The sequence below is a fragment of the Rhinoraja longicauda genome, chromosome 31 (assembly GCF_053455715.1).
Source record: "Rhinoraja longicauda isolate Sanriku21f chromosome 31, sRhiLon1.1, whole genome shotgun sequence".
In the NCBI taxonomy this organism is placed as follows: Eukaryota; Metazoa; Chordata; class Chondrichthyes; order Rajiformes; family Arhynchobatidae; genus Rhinoraja; species Rhinoraja longicauda.
In genome coordinates, this window is record NC_135983.1 from 13,803,843 (window position 1) to 13,823,091 (window position 19,249).

The 19,249-nt window shown below is 43.4% G+C and overlaps 1 protein-coding gene across 9 annotated transcripts; it reads left to right on the plus strand.

The window, feature by feature from the left end:
* Positions 1 to 1,137: 1,137 nt before the first annotated feature.
* fbxw5 (F-box and WD repeat domain containing 5) lies at positions 1,138 to 19,014 on the plus strand. 9 transcript variants are annotated; one of them, XM_078426266.1, is made up of 9 exons: positions 1,138 to 1,156; positions 4,137 to 4,353; positions 7,279 to 7,436; positions 8,334 to 8,508; positions 10,678 to 10,826; positions 12,309 to 12,774; positions 15,051 to 15,198; positions 15,353 to 15,565; positions 17,535 to 19,014. In XM_078426266.1, exons 2-9 carry the CDS (start codon positions 4,161 to 4,163, stop codon positions 17,770 to 17,772), a joined length of 1,740 nt encoding a protein of 579 aa, XP_078282392.1. In that variant the 5' UTR covers positions 1,138 to 1,156; positions 4,137 to 4,160; the 3' UTR covers positions 17,773 to 19,014. The 9 variants fall into 9 exon arrangements, with proteins under 9 accessions (XP_078282392.1, XP_078282389.1, XP_078282383.1 ...); XM_078426263.1 differs by lacking the exon at positions 1,138 to 1,156 and adding an exon at positions 1,730 to 1,928; XM_078426257.1 differs by lacking the exon at positions 1,138 to 1,156 and adding an exon at positions 1,731 to 2,010.
* Positions 19,015 to 19,249: the final 235 nt, after the last annotated feature.

Consider the following 19,249-nt stretch of genomic DNA (forward strand, 5'->3'; position numbering starts at 1 on the left):
GCACACACAAAGGAAGCCCATCAATGCCTCCACTTCCTTAGGAGTTGAGGGGATTCGGTATATCGATAACTGCTCTCTTGAACTACATGTCTACGGTAGAGAGCATATTGACTACATGTCTACGGTAGAGAGCATGACGTCCTGTTTTGGCAACTCAAACGGCCAGAAATAAAAGTGCTGAACACTGGTGGTGAACTGTATCCATCAAGGATACAGAGGGGAGGGGGAATGAATGGATGGACTTGATCCAGTTACTTAAAATTGTGAATGGTATACATAGGGCAGACAGTGAAAATCTTTCACCAACCAAAGATGTCTTTTACCAGAGAGCATAGGTTTAAGCGGAGGAGTAGAGGATCAAAGACCACGTCTGGTTTTGGTCTGGGAGGTCAGTCTGATTAATGGGTTTTCAGGTTTACTGAAGGGCAGTTCATTTTACCAACTGAAGGGTAGTTCATTTTACCAACTGAAGGTCTGTTCACTCAGCATTGGACCACTGGATATTAAAAACACATACATCAGGCTGTTGTTCAGACTACAGCGTGCCATTTAACACCATCATTCCCTCCAAGCTGGTTACCAAGCTCATGGAACAGGGTCTCTGCACATCCCTCTGCAAATGGAACCCTGACTTTCTTCATCAACAGACCACAATCTGTATGGAATTGGCAGTAACACTTCCTCCTCCATAACCATCAGCATGGGAGCACCTCAAAGCTGCATGCTCATCCCCCTGGTCTACTCACTCTATACTCATGATTATGTAGACGGACACAGTTCAAACTCCATCTTCAAGTTCGCTGACGAAGCCAACGTTGTTGGACGAAAAACAGATGACAATAAGACAAATTATAGGAGGGTGATAGAACAACTGACTAAATGGTGCCAGAACAAAAACCTTGGTCTCAACATCAAAAGACCAAGCAACTGATTGTGGGCTTTGGAAGAGGAAGGATGAGGATCCATAAAGCTGTCTTCATCAATGGGACGATGGTGGAGAGACAAAAGCTCCAATTCCCTGGATGTGCATTTCTCTGAAGATCTGTCCTGGACCCAGCACATTGATTCAATCATAAAGAAACCCCATCAATGCCTCTACTTTCTTAGAAGACAAGCTTAGCCACGCTCTCATTTCACTCCTGCCATCCGGAAGAAGGTAAATAAGGGCCTGAAAACTGTGAAGTCCAGGTTCAGGAGCAACTTCTTCCCTACAACCATCAGGCTATTAAACGCTGCAACTTCCAAATAAGCTCCTAATTATACAGATTTGGGAGCATATTTTCTTTGAGTTTGCATTATTATTGTTTGTTTATTTGTCTGTTTATCTATCTGTACATATATATACTATCCTTTTATTTTATTATTATGGATTTTACAGACTACCATGTTTACTTATCTGTTGTGCTTCTGCAGGTAAGAGTTTAAATGTCCGTTTCATATGACAATAAAACACTCTTGACTCTTGTTTTTATCAAAATTCACCGACTGATTTTCCGGTATACATACCGAGGGTTCGCTTTACCCACTGATTCTCGAGTTTAGCTCCTGATTCTCCGGTTTGCCGACTGATTTTCCGATTTAATGACTGTTTCTCCGGTTGACCGACCGATTGTCCAGTTTATCGCTTGATTAACCAGTCTACTGACCTATTGACCGGTTTACCGACTGATTCTCCGGTTTAACGACTAATTTTCCGGTTTAACGACCGATTCTCCGGTTTACTGATTAATTCTCCGGTTTAACGACTGATTCTCCGGTTTAACGACTGATTCTCCGCCGGTTTACCGACTGACCGACCGGTTTCCCGGGGCCGGGCCTGGGCCTGTTCCACTAGGAGCCGCCAGGGAGGTTGCCCGATCCTTTCCTCACAGTGGAGCCGGGAGTGGGCGACGGCGCCATCCACCGCCCGCAGCCACGTTCAGCCCCGGGTAGAGCGGCGACCGACGCGCGATCCTCGCCCCCCCTCCTCCCTCCCTCCCTCTCCCACCACGGCCCGGCAACAGGCGGCGGGTAAGGAGAACCCGAAGGCCGGCGGCGGCGGCGGCGGAGGCCGCTTGCAAGAACAATCCCGAACACCCCGAGTTACCTCCCTGGGAAATGGGAGGGCTAAGCCGGGCCTGCGGACGGGGAGAGTAAACAGGGGCCGCCGGGGAGAGGGGGTGACAGTCAGGGCCCGGGGAGGGTGGAGGGTGACCGGGCCGGGGGAGGGTGGTGATGGCACATGGAGAGTGAGTGAGTGAGTGAGTGAGTGAGTCCAGGACTCAGTTCGGATCTGGGCTTGAACGGGTGATGGGACACTGTTGAAGTCCCGGGACCGGGGGTGGGGGGAGTGTGGAGGGCCGACAGGGCCCCAGAACCGGGCGTTGGTGGTTGACAGGTTCCCGGGGTCGATTGGAAGGGGGGGGGGGGGGGGTGGAGTGGTTGTCAGGGGCCTGAAACCCTTGACAGGATCTAGGATCAGGTCAAGATCCTGGACCCAAGAGAGAGAGAGAGGAGTGACAGAGCCCAGGTGAAGGGCCTTGGGGAGGGGGGTTCACAACCAGTGGAGGGAGGGGGTTTGCAGAGCCCCAGAACCAAGCGGAGGGGAATGAAGGTATGGTGACAAGGATTTGGGCAGGGTGGGCGACAGGGCCTGATGAGGTGGTGACTGGTCAGTAGGTGTATGGGCTTCACTGCCAATTAATTATTTTCCAAGTTGTAATGCTGCTTGTCTTGTATGGATATCTGTGGAGAGTTGGAACATGTCGGGTAGTACTCGCAGCATAATCTATTTCCCCAAATTGTTTTGCTTGCTGATCTGCATTGCTGCCACTTATGCAATGTTTTGCTTTAGAAATGTTTATCCTTGGAATTCCTCCATGGACTTGGGTCCTTATCTTTGCTACTATTGCTTGAAGTCCTTCATCTTCAACATATGTGCTTTTTTCCACTTCTCTCTTCTTGATAATCTAAATGTAATCTAAAAGTAAAATACTGCACAGACTAGAAATCTGAAACGAAACAGTTTGGCCAAAGTCAGCAATCTGAAATGTTAGTAAAAAAGAAACTGGCGGAGGAACTCAGTGGGTCAGGTAGTACACGGAGAGTGAAATGGACAGGGTGTTTCGGGTCGAGACCCTTCTTCAACTAAAATGTCAGCTTTATCGTATCATATCATATCATATATATACAGCCGGAAACAGGCCTTTTCGGCCCACCAAGTCCGTGCCGCCCAGCGATCCCCATACATTAACACTATCCTACACCCACTAGGGACAATTTTTTTTACATTTACCCAGCCAATTAACCTACATACCTGTACGTCTTTGGAGTGGTTTGGTTCTTTCTTCATGATTATTCCTTGACTGCTGGGTATTTATGACATTTTCTGTTTTTAATTGTAAATTTAATCATTTAATTTTTGGTTAAAGTGTCATCAGCCATCAAAGTCCTGAATTCTGGAATTCCCTCCAAAAATCTTGGCTTCCTTTTCCCCTAATGCATTTGGTCGCGCTCCTAAATAACTTTAAATAGCTCAGAGTTAAATTTGTTTAACAACATTGGTGCAATAGACATTTGACTGTTTCTTCTCATTAAAGGCCTAGTGTAATACTTTATTGTTCTGTTGTTTTTGGCACCATGCTCCTGAGGGGAATGTGTGAATATCATATCATATCATCATATCATATCATATATATACAGCCGGAAACAGGCCTTTTCGGCCCACCAAGTCCGTGCCGCCCAGTGATCCCCGCACATTAACACTATCCTACACCCACTAGGGACAATTTTTACATTTACCCAGCCAATTAACCTACATGTGGGGCAGAGAGGATTTATGCTATCATAAAATATTTTTAAACACTTTCTCTTTGCTTTGTACCCATGTGTGCTCAGTAAAATGGCCTGTTCACATCTCCTCTTGCTCAATTCTACACTGGGCATTTCAGCTTCCATCAAAATTTGGGGTTCTTTTGCAGAGTGACTTTGCTGAAATTCGTCATTGTGCTTCTTGTGTACAGAAAGTAAAATATTAGAGAGGGTTTCTGTTTTTAGATGCTGGATAATTTCTGAGGAAGTCCTGAAGATGCTTTGTATTTATCCTTCACTTGTATGTGATTTCTCTGCCACAATGCTGATTTTAATGTTTTCAACAGTGCACATGAGCTCAGAATGATGCGATGGAAAGCGGGGGCATCCCCCAGCTGCCGGACACCATTCTCCTCGAAGTGTTCCAGAACATGGTGCACCAGGATGTCCTCGCTGCTGGTGGCACCTGCAGGCAGTGGTACGGAGTGTCTCGTGACGATTTTCTGTGGAGGGATCTCTTCTATCGTTATTACAATGTGAATCGATCGATTCCCCGACATCCAGGTTAGTCTCCAAATTCTTTTCTGGATATGCTCTAGAGTAATCGCATTCTGAAGTATGTCATTATGTGCAAAGTGTTTTGGAATTCCATTACTTTGCAACTTTTTTTTCAGATTAAAAAAAAATTGATCGTATGATACCGCACAGAAATGGTCCATGCCTGTCCATGCCGGCCAAGATGCCTATATAAACTAATCATATTTGCCTGCGTTTGGCCCATTTCCCTCTAACCCTTTCCTACACATGTACATGTCCAATATCTTTTAAACATTGAGATGAATTAGCTACTTTTCCATTCACCAGTTTAGTCGGGCCCTATTAAATACTGTTAATATCATGGCCCCATGTCTCAATAAGGACTGATTGTGTCTCACTCAGGGAGAGTGCCATGCATATTCTCCAGAATTATACAAAATGGATGATGATAGATTAAATTACAATAACTTTTTCAGTTACAGTATTTATGTTTTTTGGATAACTATTGCTTACTGTATAAAGTGGACAAAGCAGCGGCAGAGGGGTTAAAACACAGGCTGCAATCGTGTCAATTGAAAGTCTCTTTTGAAAATAGGAAGTGACATGTGAAGCCTTCCACATACAATGTCAAAGTGATTGATATTGGTTTATTACCGTCACGTGTTGAGATACAGTGGAAAAACTTAGTTGGCGTGCTAGCCAGTCAAATCATACCATACAAGTCAAGTCAAGTTTATTTGTCACATACACATACATGATGTGCAGTGAAATGAAAGTGGCAATGCCTGTGGATTGTGCAATTTTTTAGAAACAATTTCAGCATATAAATTAAAATTAATACAGAAAATAAAATTTAGTCCCTGTAGTTATAATAGTTAACAGTCCTGATGGCCTGTGGGAAAAAACTCCGTCTCATTCTCTCCGTTTTTACAGCATGACAGCGGAGTCGTTTGCCTGACCGTAACAGCTGGAACAGTCCGTTGCTGGGGTGGCAGGGGTCCCTCATAATCTTGCTTGCTCTCGATCTGCACCTCCTGATGTATAGGTCCTGCAGGGGGGCGGGTGTAGTTCCCATGGTGCGTTCTGCCGAACGCACTACTCTCTGCAGGGCCTTCCTGTCCTGGGCAGAGCTGTTCCCAAACCAGTCTGTGATGTTGCCGGACAGGATGCTCTCTACAGCCCCAGAGTAGAAGCATTGAAGGATCCTCAGAGACACTCTGAATTTCTTCAGCTGTCTAAGATGGTAGTGTACAATCAAGCAATACACAAGGCTTGAAACAGGTAGTGCAAAGAAAAAAATACCAGAATGCAGAATATAGCATCACAGTGTGATAGTGTTGTAACTGCAGTGAAAGTGCAGATAACTAAAGTGCAAGAGCCACAATGAGATAGTGTTGAGAAATTGAGACTGCATCCTTGGCTTTACAAGAGGTTTGTTCAGTTGTCTAATAACAGCAGGGAAGAAGCTGTTTCTGAATGATGTGGTACTTGCTTTTAAGCTTTTGTATCTTCTTTCCAACGAGAGAGGGGAGAAAACAGTGGCCCCTGATTATGTTGGTTTCTTTCCCAAGGGAGCCTGGTGTGGATGAAGTTGATGGGCTTGTTTGTATGATGGACGATTGAATCCAAAACGTTTTGCAATTTCTTGCGGGCTTGGGCAGAGCAGTTGCCCAATCAAGCTGTGATACATCAGGTTGTGATGGTTTTTATGGTGCATCGATAGAAATTGGTAAATCTTTGGAGAATTCCAAATTTCCTTAGACTTTTGAGAAAATAGAGGCATATTTGTTGTGCTTTCTTAGCTGTAGCAACAGTGTGGTTGGACCAGGACAAATTGTTGTTGATATTTACGCTCAGGACCCTGAAGCTCAACTATCTCCACTAAACACCATTGATGTTGACTGGGCATGTACACTACCCCATTTCTTGAAGTCCATGACTAGTTCTTTAATTTTGCTGACACTGAGGTCACTTTGAGGACACTGTGTTGACACCATCATACTACATTCTCTTATCTCCTTTATGTACTCCATTTCGTCATTGTTCGTGATACTACCCACTCCAGTGGTGTCTTCTTCAAACTTGTAGATTTACCTGCACAGTTGTGAATGTTTCCGGAGAATGCTAAGGGGCTGGGAAGACATTCCTGCAGAGCACCAGTGTTGAGAATTATCAGAGGATGTTTTGTCACCTATCCTTACTTATTATTGTCTACAGGTCAAGAATTCAAGGACCCAGTTGCAGGGGGTGGGAGAGGGAGGAAAATTCCAAGGTCCAGAAGATTGGAGATGTATTTGCTTGGCTTAAGGTAATGTAGGTGGAGCTATAGACAATAATCAGGTGCTGACAAGGGTGTCCTTGTCATCCAGATATTCCAGAGATGAGTGTCGGGCCGGGGGGAAGGCATCTGCTCTAGATCTGCTGCAACGGTAGGTGAATCGCAGTGAATCATGGCTGTCTGGGAGGCTGAAGTTAAGTCATGGTGAGAAGGTAGATTGAAATAAGCCATTGTCATTGGTAAAGAACATGCAAAGGAGGCAAGTCAGAATCAGGTGGAAATTCTAAGGGCAAATTATCATTGTCGTCCATAATTAATTGATCCATTTTCATTTCATGAAGAATGTTTCAAGGTATCTGCCATTTGAGAGTGCAGTTTGGTGTTAAGTATTTAACAGTCAATGGCAGGGAGGCACCCTGACAAGTTCTCTGGCACCCTGACATTGTTGCATAGGCCCACTTCTAGCCGTCACTGCTGAGTTATTGGAACGTTCCTTTTCCAACCCACTGGACCGTTACTCTGGATGACATACCTGGTTTATAGCAAATTAAAGTTGTCTCAAAGGTTAGATTCAGGGAACCAAGTAATGGTAAATGTTTCATCAAATTATGTCTATCAAGACTTTACAAAGCTACGCTCAGGACAAGTTGATGCTGACATTTTGTCTCTTGTAGCTGCTACTTCGTGGCTGGGTGAGTTCCAGAGGCTGTATGATACGATTCCTTGTGTGCAAGTGGCAACTTTGAAGGAACATCGAGACCAGGTCTTGCACGTCAGCTTTTCTCATAATGGGTACTTATTTAGCTCCTGCTCCAAGGATTGTTTTGTCAAGGTAAGAATGAACTTGTTCCGAGAGTTCTGCCTCTCACCCTTTGAGAGTCCCTTCCCCATCAACTAGTCCTGGCTCCATCTGCTTCACCTCCCCACTGTCTATGACCAAGGTACCCATCTCTTGCTCTCTCTCTCTCTTGCTCCGTCTGCCAATGGTCCTATCTCTCTTTCACTCCAACCCACCCAACTCTCTCACTCCCCCTCCAGAAGTCCCCAGCTCTCCCTTGATTTTTGTCAGAACCCATTTTCTTGATCACTCTATTTTTGTCCGTCCACCGAAGGTTGATTGATCAAAAGAAAGTTTCTCCATTATATTATCCTACCTATTCATCCTTTAATGGTGTCCATTGTCAAGAATTTCCATATACTTTAGTCTAGTAATAATCTGCGTGGTATACCAATGGCTATAAGTTGACACCTATGGTGGAAGACTTTTATTAAAATATATTTAGAAGCCTCTAAAGATCCAAGTTAACTCTGCTTTTTCTCCTTTATTTGTTCATGGGATGTGAATGTCACTGGCGAGTGTCACATTTCTGGCCCTTCCCCTCATGCTGCTGGCATTGAGCTATTTCAAGGAGTAGCTGAGAGTCAATAATACTGCTGTGTGCCTTGGCCACACAGAGATCAAACACTGTATTCCCTTCTCTGAGAGATGTTAGCAAACTGGATGGGTGTGTAAAATCTGATTATTTCATATTCCCAATTAATAATGCTAGCTTTTAATTTCTTATTTACTTAATTGAAATCCCTGGTGGTCAGGTAAGCTTCAAACTCAACACAACTTGGTCACAATGCCACCGCACCCCTAAACTTATAAGGTGGTTCATAATGCTGCTTTGCAGGAACTCTTTCTGTTACTGTGTGTCTTCAAAAATGTTATTCACTTTTTTTTCAGATATGGAACAATGATTTGGAAATTTCCGTGTTACACAGTGCTAATATGCGCCCCTACAATTGGAGCTACACCCAGTTTTCCCAATTCAATACCGAAGATACCCTCCTCCTTGTTTCTGGAGTCTATATTGGACCCCACAGCTCATCCTCTGGTGAAATAGCAGTCTTCAATCTGGGTAGCTAATATATTTATATTTTAATTACCTCTTAATCTCAAAAATAAAAGGAATGCAATACAGGTTTCTGGCACCAATCCTCATGATTTAACTTTCTTGGTTCTGATTTAGAATCAGAACAATGGATAGAACTAATTAGGGCAGTGGATGAGAACAGAAACAGAACAGGAACTGGCTCTGAGAATTAGATACGTAGCTACGCATTGGTGAGAAGAGGATGTTACTGCATTACACAGGTCCCGTACTCGTGGGTAGAAGTCTGTCGCTGTACAATTGGGATTCAATGCCAATGGGTATAAAGTTGTTGCTGTATAACGCTATTCATATTATGGAGTGTATGGGTATAAGACTATACTGTACTGCAATACAGGACACTTGCTATTTTCCCCATAATTTAGAAATGGGTGCGTTGCAGATAAAACCAGTATTTATTGTCGATTATTAAAATGGCGTGCCATCACCTTCAATTGTTTCTGACCATTGGATGACAGTATTCTCACAGCACTGTTAAGTCTAGTGTTCCAAGATTTAAAGCAAGAAACAATGGGGAAATGGGCAATATATTTCCAGGTCAGCGTGGTATATGACTTGGAGGGAAACCTGCAGGTTTGTGGTGTTCCGATGTACCTTCTGCCCATATCCTACTTTGTTTGGGAGGTGCTGTCAGAGTGGTATAGATACAGTGCACCCTGTGGTGGAGTGACTGACTGTTCAAAAGTTGGATGAGAAGCCAGTCAAGCAGCTGCTTTGTACTGGTTGGTATCAAACCTCTTGAGAATATATGAAGCTGCACTCATTCAGGCCAGTGGAGAGTGTCCCAACACACTCCCGATTTATGCCGTGTGCATGTGGAAAAGCTCAGGGGTGTAAGGAGGTGAGTCACTGACCTCAGGATATCCAGTGCATGTTGTTTATCTGGCTGGTCCAGTTAGCTTTTTGTCCAGTGGCAACCCCCAATATGTTATTGGTCAGGGAATCAATATTGGTAATGCCTTTAAATGTCAAGGATGGTGGTGAATAGTGAACATCTTGAAAACTGACAAAATAGTTATTCTTGCATCCACATTATATGTGAGGAAGATGCAATAAGGCTGCAGGGTGACTTGGACAGATTGTGTGAGTGGGCGGATACATGGCAGATGCAGTTTAATGTAGATATGTGTGAGGTTATTCACTTTGGAAGTAAGAATAGAAAGGCAGATTATTATCTGAATGGTGTCAAGTTAGGAGGAGGGGGAGTTCAACGAGATCTGGGTGTCCTAGTGCATCAGTCAATGAAAGGAAGCATGCAGATACAGCAGGCAGTGAAGAAAGCCAATGGAATGTTGGCCTTCGTAACAAGAGGAGTTGAGTATAGGAGCAAAGAGGTCCTTCTACAGTTGTACCGGGCCCTGGTGAGACCGCACCTGGAGTACTGTGTGCAGTTTTGGTCTCCAAATTTGAGGAAGGATATTCTTGCTATGGAGGGCGTGCAGCGTAGGTTCACTAGGTTAATTCCCGGAATGGCGGGACTGTCGTATGTTGAAAGGCTGGAGCGATTGGGCTTGTATACACTGGAATTTAGAAGGATGAGGGGGGATCTTATTGAAACATATAAGATAATTAGGGGATTGGACACATTAGAGGCAGGAAACATGTTCCCAATGTTGGGGGAGTCCAGAACAAGGGGCCACAGTTTAAGAATAAGGGGTAGGCCATTTAGAACGGAGATGAGGAAGAACTTTTTCAGTCAGAGAGTGGTGAAGGTGTGGAATTCTCTGCCTCAGAAGGCAGTGGAGGCCAGTTCGTTGGATGCTTTCAAGAGAGAGCTGGATAGAGCTCTTAAGGATAGCGGAGTGAGGGGGTATGGGGAGAAGGCAGGAACGGGGTACTGATTGAGAGGCAAAGTAAAATGGCATTTGAAGAAATATGGATGAATAAATTATTTGCTGTATGTTGTTACGATTTGGACTGTACTGCCTGAGAGGTGTTGGAAGCAGGTTCAAAAGTAACATTCAAATAAGAATTTGATAATTTTTTAAAAATGTTAAGCTAAAGGGGAAGGATCTGGGAGTGCAGTTGGACAACTGTTATGAACAGCCTCCTTTTGTGTGGCATAATTGTATAATTTTATGAATGCTGTATTTTCAACACATGCCCGTTATTCCTGCCGTTGCTCTCTACTTCCAGATGACTTCACATTGCTTTCGCGAGTAAGGAATAAACCCTACGACGTCTTTGGCTGTTGGTTAAATGAAACGCATTTAATCTCTGGGAATCTGCACTGGATTGGGAACATGACATCTTGCTCAGTGCTCTGGTTAAACAAAGCCTATCAGGTGAATTCACACCAGGTCTTGCCCACCATTAACATCTGAAACCAATCCTTGAGCCAAAATATAGATATGCTGGGGCATAGTGTATTCTGTGTTTCTGCTGCTGGACATGGGAGTCCACAGATGTGTGAAAGTGAAAATGGCACTATCGCGAGGGTATACCATACAGCAGTGATTCTCACTGCTGAGAATCAGTCAATTACTTTCTGTTATAGTTCCCCCTGTCTAATTCACCTCTGCCACTCAGTTATGCAACAGTTCCATTCATTGTTGTTCTTTCCCTACCATCCACCAATCTCTGCACCTCTGCCCCATACTATCACAACAACTTCATCTGTGGGTATCTATGTGGTAGTAGAGTTGCTGACTCACAGCTCCAGTGATCCTGTTTCAATCCTCACATTTCGAGTTGGAACTTTTCTTCAAATGTGGTCTGCCTATTTCCTTCCACAGATGCTACCTGACCTGCTGAGTTCCTCCAGCAGTTTTATTTTTTTACCCTGATTACAAAGACCTAGACTGTGTATGGAATATTGCATATGGGTCTCTATTCATACTTCTATATTTGCGACATAGGGAGCATGTTTAAAATTCATCAGATTAATTCCTGGAAATGTGTAGAGGTGAGATTAAGCAGCCTGGTCTATACTCTTGAGTTAAAAGGAGAGATGAGGTCATTTACCAAGTTGTTACTGGCCTTGAACAGGGTACTGTAGATAATGTTTCTCCTGGCTAGGGTCTAAAACCAGCGGTTGTCTCAAAATAAGGCATTGGCCATGTCAGGAAGAGCTGAGATTAAATTACACATATTTACTTGCTAGGTATGTTCAAATCAGAGTGATGTTTTTTTTTAGATTTTATAATAATGGGGATAATGCAGAATGGCACTGAAGAAAAAGGTCAAACATGATTTATTGAACAATGGGGCAGCCAACTTCTGCTTGTGTTCTTTTCACCTTTATCTATTCCCCTGACTACTCTTTTAGCCCTCAGCCTCTCCACGTCAGTTTACTGTGATAAGCTGCAGGCCAGTCCAGTTGAAGGGTCCCCGCCCAAAATGCCCTCCGTCCATTTCCCGACACACACGCTGCCTGACCTGCTGAGCTTCTCCAGCAATTTATATTTTGCTCCAGATTTCAGCACCTCCAGTCTCGTGTCTCCAGGACTTGTAGAAAAGTTAACTTCTCAACCCTAACCACAACAACCCTCCTCTGTCTCTTTGAACTTGATCCTCCCTTTTGCTTGTTCATAAACTGTTAAATCTCCATTAGTTTCCTGTTCTGCTGAGAGATTACTGGCATTAGATTATGCTCATTTTCTGCCCTGAATGTATTAGTTGAGATGGTGGAATGTTTGTAGCATTTCATTTTAAATGTTCAGGTGTCACAGTGGTGTTCCCTAGCTGGATGTGTATTTATGTAGCAGTTGTTGTGTTTATTATGTTTAACAATTCAGTCCGAATGAATGATGCACTCTCCCTGCTAGGATATTGAATCAGAAAATATAAATGTGGTGAAGAGACTGTTCCAGCTGCAGAATCGCAATGCCAGCACCATTCGCACAGTGATGGTGGCGGACTGCAGCAGACACGACACTCCGGACCTTCTGCTGGGCCTCGAGCAGCAAGGACTCAGTTCATCCTCCTGGGTGTTTAACCTGGGCGGCGACAGCGAGGACGAATGTTGCAACAAACCGAAGCACAGTTGCGAGAGTGCGAGTGAGGCAATGGGCGATGTTCAGGATCGTGCAGAGCTGGAGGCAAACCTGCTCTCTGAAGGTCTCCAACCCCTGATAGATGAGAAGCAGTTGGAGGCACGAGTGGCAGAACTTTTTCTGCAGACCAAGACGAAACCTGTGGACATTAACATCCTGTCAGATCATCAGGCAGATCAAAAAAAGAAATACTTGATCTTCACCACAGGAAGCCTTACCTACACTCCCCACCAGATAGGTAGGTTCCAGGTGCCCCACCAGTACCAAGACAAGGCCTGTCTTATCACAATGTATTCAGCAGTGGTGTTGTCAGTCTTAGAGGATCTTGTTAACCATTGAAATTTCTATAAAAACTTTAAAGAAGTGATATGTTTGTTGGCAACTAATGTGGTTTGGAGAGGATTCAATTAAAATAAAATGACAGCAAATTAGATATTAAAAGCTTGAGGAAAGAAAAGGGAATTGTTAAGGAGTGCATTAAGGAAATTAGGGAGGTTTGAGATGGTAATGCCAGAGTTTAGGGCCTTGGCAGTTGAAGGCACAGCTACCACCGGTGGAACAATTGGAGTGGAAGGTGCACTGAAGGACAGAAATTAATCAAGTGCCTCTGTTAATCCAAGTGCTCTTTCTTCCATATGATTTCTTTAAGTTACATAACTCCAGTCTCCGTCTACACATAATGTGCGTAATGATGTAATCATGGAGAAAGTTGATCCTTATGGAGCCTGGCAAATTAAATTTGCATCGTTATCAAGCAGGACCTTCACAGAATGCTTTAATCATAATTTTCTAGATTTAACCTTTTGAAGAAGCAACCAGGGACGGTGTTCTTTTAGATCTAGTATTGTGCAATGTAATGAAATGTAAAGGAAGGGACCTTTGATGGAGTAAGGGATTGTTTCCGCGTTGTATCTCTAAAGGTTTAATTTAAAAAATGGATCCAGTACCCTCTTCTTTAATCTGGCCACCTATTGTTCATCATGCATTATTCAGGGTGGCAATGTCAATGTTAAAACATCCGTGTTCCCTAGCTTTGGTAGCAGAGCAGCATTCAGGTCTGTTGCTATTAGGATTGTCCATGAGGATCTTGGTGTTCTAGGTCCTACCGTGATAATGTGGAATGGAAGTTGTTTGACTGTGGTTTCTTCTAATGTGGATTAAATTTTGCATAACAGCTACGACGTTTACTTAACAGAGGAGGTCTTGATGCAGTGTCAAGGGAACCAAGATGATTGGGAGGCAAACTCCTAAATATTAATACTGATTTTAAAAAAGATACTCATTGTCGTAAGATCCTTGGTTCTTTGGTATTTCTGTGACATTTACTTTATCTTCCACTGGCAATACTTTTATTTCCCAAACAAATCTTAGCAAAAGGCATCCCTAGTATCAATGTTCAAGAATTTAAAGGTGTAAAGAGTTCAAGAGGCTAGCTTCTTTACTAAAGTTTTCCTCTTGAGCTAAATTCAATATTCTGTTATATTGTGATCTCTTTTGCTTCAGAAATTTCTCATCATGAGATTATTAATAACTGTGTTCTATTACACAAGGAAAGATATAAAACAGAATTTTAAAAGCTACAGAAATCTGAAAGAAGAAAAAGTGCTGGAGATGCTCAGCGGGTCAGGCAGCATCTGTGGATAAAGAATTAACCTTTAAAGTTGAAGAACCTTCATCAGAAGGTTTTAAAATAGCCTGCTCTCTGGTTTGTTTCATGACTAGCTACTCCAAGAAACAGGTTTGGACATGTGCCCTATCAAATTTAGAAAGAATTAGAGATGATGTGAGGAAAAGGTAGGAATTCTGAAGAGTCTTGTAGTGGAAGGTAGGAAGACTTCAGCCATTTTAAGATTAGAGAAAAGTTTATTCCCTCATACGATGGAGAGTCTTTCAAATTCTGTGGTAGACACAAAATGCTGGAGTAACTCAGCGGGTCAGACAGCATCCCGGGAGAGAAAGAATGATCAGTCTGAAGAAGGGTCTTGACCCGAAACGTCACCAATTCCTTCTCTCCCGAAATGCTGCCAGACCCGCTGAGTTACTCCAGCATTGTGTGTCTACCTTCCATTTAAACCAGCATCTGCAGTTTTTTTTTCCTTTCAAATTCTGTGTTCCTTAGGGCTGTAGATGGTCTATCCTTCATCATAGTTTTAAAATAGTCATGGAAAAGGACAGAACTGGTCCAACTTCAACAATATTTCCTTGTAAAAATGATGTTACTTTCTAGTTGTTGAAGTTTTAGTACCATTTCAGTGTGCAGGAAAGGACAGGCATGTTTGTTTATATCTCCCGTAGTCAAATCTTCAAAGAGATGCCCTTTGAGCCACATATCCATGTGGCCTCAAAAGTTCTGCAACATTGTACAGGGAAGGAAGGAATAAGGCCAGAGAAAAATACATCCAAGAAGCTGGATATTAGCAGGCACATTAAGATGATGGAACTTGATGGGGCGTACATACAAGAAAATGTGCTTTTTATTTCTTGACATTTGTAACCCTCTGTATATAATTGCAGGTATTAAGCAAATATTGCCTCATCACATGACAACAACAGGACCAGTTTTGGGGGAAGAACGGAGCTCCAATGAGTTCTTTGATCCTCTGGATCACACGATTGATGTCCATGGTCACATCATTGGGATGGGTCTGTCTCCAGACCACAGGTCAGTCCTTCGATTGGTCTGCACCATGGTTAGCCAGGTCCCGGTCACCGATGGCCTGGAGTCGTGTCCAGCACCTGGGGAGCTGGACACAACTTATCTCACGGGTGTTAGTACAACTGTCATAGATCTGATAGTGTACTATGCTGCCTTTCAGGTATTTATATGTGAACAGTCGTGCCTGGCCCAAGGGCTGCATCATCAGTGACCCCATGAACCCTCCACCCATTGCTGAGGAGATTGATATCCATGTATTTGATCTGAAGACGATGCAGGAAGTAACGCAGACTCTGCGTGCACACACAGCGTACACTCCCAACGACGAGTGCTTCTTCATCTTCTTGGACGTCAGCAGGGATTATGTGGCCAGGTAAAGTACTGGATCCTTTCAATCCTCGTCATCTTCAGTGTGCAGTTCCTGATAGGTCTCCAATCAAGCTGCAGGAAGGATCATGGCCACGTATCCAGATATGGTCGTCCCTGCAGGGTGAATCACGTGGCACGGTGGAGCATGTTGATTTAGGGTCAGCATGAATCAAAAAAGGAACTACTACTAAACTTACAGGGGGGGGATTAAGATTGATGACATTTCAAGAAGATGCAAAAAAAAATTAAAGCGCCTTTAAGTAGTGTCAGTATTTTTTTACCTCACTTGGTTTACATTTCCAGTGGACTTTATCTTGGAAAGGTCCACCAGACATTAGATTTGTGGAGGGTATTGAAGGAGCAGGAAATGGGGTAAAAAAACTCCTAACAGATTGGATTTGTATGTAGAATTCTCTTGATCATTTGGGTCAAATGTGGAAAAGAACCATATTTGGAGCAAACTCCTGATGCACTGAATTCTGTATCGAGCGTATCGGGTTCATTTCATGATAGGGTAGATGCTTTGTCCGAGAATATGGTTTGTGATGGATTGGATTTTGCTGGGAAGGATCCATGCCACACCTGATTCTAGGTATGGGGAAGGGTGTGTGATGCGGGGTGATTAGATGGAGACACAATTGCAGATGCTGGAAACTTGAGCAAAGCAGAATGTGCTGGAGGAACTCAATGGATTAGGCAGCGTCCGTGGAAGGAATGGACAACACTTTTAGTATCTGCACGCTTCGGGGAGGGGGCAAAAACTGGCAAGTGATAAATAGATTCAGGTGAGGGAAGCAATAGGTGGATGAGTGATAATAAGAAAGGATCGAAATGAAATGGAGACAAAAGGGTACCAGATAAGGAAGAAAGAGGAGGCATGATATGCAAAACCGGAGTGAGGGACAGTGAGTGGAAGTGAACTGGTGGATAAAAGAAAATGGGGGGGGGGGGGGGGGGTTCAGATTAAAAAGGGGTGAGAAATGAATGGAAAGACCCAAAACATGGCCTGTCCATTCCCTCCCAGATGCTGTCCGACCCACTGATTTCCTCTAGCACTTTGAGTTTTTGCTGGGAAATTAGATACATAAGACTTTTCTTTGCCTTCCATCACAGTGAGGGTGTGCCTGGAGCAATCACTGTGATGGCTGTTTGTGTTAAAAATTGTAATTGTGTGTCTTGTGTTCTTTATTGTCTACTGCCGGACCCTGACGTGAGAGGACGCTGGCGCTATTTGTTCGCCGCTTCTCCGTCAGGATAGTTTGTCTGTTTGTTTTTATGTCTTGACTGTTTTTGTAAAGCGTCTTTGAGCATTTGGAAAAGCGCTATAAAAAATAAATGTTTATTATTATAATTGTACATAATTGGTATTAGTTTATTATTAACACATGTACTGAGATAAAATGAAATGTCTTGTATGCATACTATCCAGTCAAATTGTTTTGAGTTCAATCATGCCATTTTGAAGCACAACAGGAAAGAGAAAAATATCAGAGTGCTGGAATAATGTTGGAAGTTCTGTAATCCCTTGAACTCTGTATTAGACAAGGTTTATGGCAGATTGGATACTGCATGGGGAAGTTATACAAAACTAATGCCATGCCAAAAGGTTGGTTAGGGAGGGTGGGGTAAAGAGGTCGATAGCATTTGAAGGATTGAGCTCCATAGGAAGTGCAGTCCTTGATCAAGTGGGCCGTGATAAATTGTACTCTCTTTGGGAAGGTTTATGACTGTATCCTGTACTGGGAAAAGTCAGAGATGGGATGAATGCTGTACTGGGGATGTGTATGCTAGTGAATGTGTGTTTTGCATTTGAATCCTAGGTGTACAATTCATAATAAACTGGACGTGCAATGATACAAGTTGCATGTCAAAGGCTTGTGTTAGATGGGGCTTCTGTGAAGGATTAAAGTGAAAAATTGTGAGCTCAATGTGGCTTCTGGTGGTTTACTGTCTTCATGTGTATCTCCCGCTAGTGGTGCGGAGGACCGGCATGGCTACATTTGGGACAGGCACTACAACATCTGCCTGGCAAAGTTACAGCACGAGGATGTGGTGAACTCTGTAGCCTTCAGCCCTGTGGACCAGGAGATGCTGATCACAGCCAGCGATGACTGCACGTTGAAGGTCTGGCGCTCACCCCGTGTCCTGCGTATCATCAACACCAAGCCCAGTCGTAAGAAATTCTCCTTTTTTTGGCTCAATAAAAAATGACCAGTGAATGGACAGGCAGAGAGGGGCTGTGAGGATGGTGGGTAGAGAAGAGCTGCCTGTGAATACCCAACATCTGATTCTGCTTAGCCCATCCAAATGACTTCCAACCTTCAGGAAATTGGTGCAGAGGGGAGAATAAGAAAATTAATTGAGTTTTATACATTATACTCCAAGTTGCTCAGGCACGTAAGTATGGGACGAGTCAATCGGTGTTGAATGAATCTGACAAACTACATCTGGACATTGACTTAATTTGCACATCATCACGAATCAGCAGATGGCACTTGCCAGCTGTTCTTCCTGAACTGGTGCCAGAACAAGGGGTCCTGTTCCCATAACAGCCTTACAGGTGGAGCCTGTGGCCAAACTAATTTGGTAGTTTCAAGAATAACTGAACAAACCCAATTCTCCAGGGCTGAAACTCTGCATTTAAAACTGCATTTGTCTTCTTGATGTTATAATCTTAACCTAAAATGTACACTTGTTTGTTCATTCTAATTCCAGAATGTTCTCTACACAATAAACAGATTCACAAGGTGTTACTGCTTAATGCAATAATTCACAGCTGTGAAGGTGGTGTTCTACCGTTCCCTGTCAAATATATTTCTGCCACAGCACACACTATCCCAACCTTTTACTGCCTGTTTCTACCTCCTAATCAAAATTCACGAATAGCACTGCCCTGGTAGGCCTGAGAACAGGGAGGCAGTACAAACTCTCCCATTCCTGGTTGAGGGCAAAAACCAACACCGTACCCATTTACACTAAACCCATTTTATTCTGCACATCTGCTTATCACTGCCCCCAGATTTTGCACAAGGGGTAATTCACAATGGCTAAATAACCTCCCAACCTGCGCGTCTTTTGTACGGTGGAGGAAATCCTGAGAGCATCCAAATTACACAGAAAGCAGAGGTGGGGATTGAACCAAGGTTGTTGGAGCTATGAGCCAGCAGCTCTAATTGCTGTGATACTGTACTGCCTCCCTGTTCCTAGAATAAACATTAGTAAATCTGCACCAAATCATCATTATTTTAAATGCAAGTCTAAGATGCAGACTTCACTGGCAAGCCAGGCATTTATTGCCCGTATCGAGTTGGATGAGATAGTGTTGGAGTGTTGTTGAATCACTTTAAAGTCCTGTAATCCTTCTGGCAGAGTTTTTGTTCATGGAAAGTGAATTAAAGCTCATCCATCATGTGCCAAATGTGCAAGGTGTTCCAGTGAAAGAGGAATGTTTAATAAAAACAAGCATATCTGTACCTGTACTTCAATCAATTCACTATTTAAACTGAATCGTCATCTTCGATTAAAGTGAGTGGGGATATTTAAGAGCATTAAATATGAGCAGTGAAGAATATTCTCCGAATCCTATTGCACACAAAAACTGGGCAGCTGGCCATCTCCTACTGGTGATGTTAAATGTGAAAAAAACCCGCAGGTCAGCTATCCAGAAACTTTACCTTAAACAAATAAT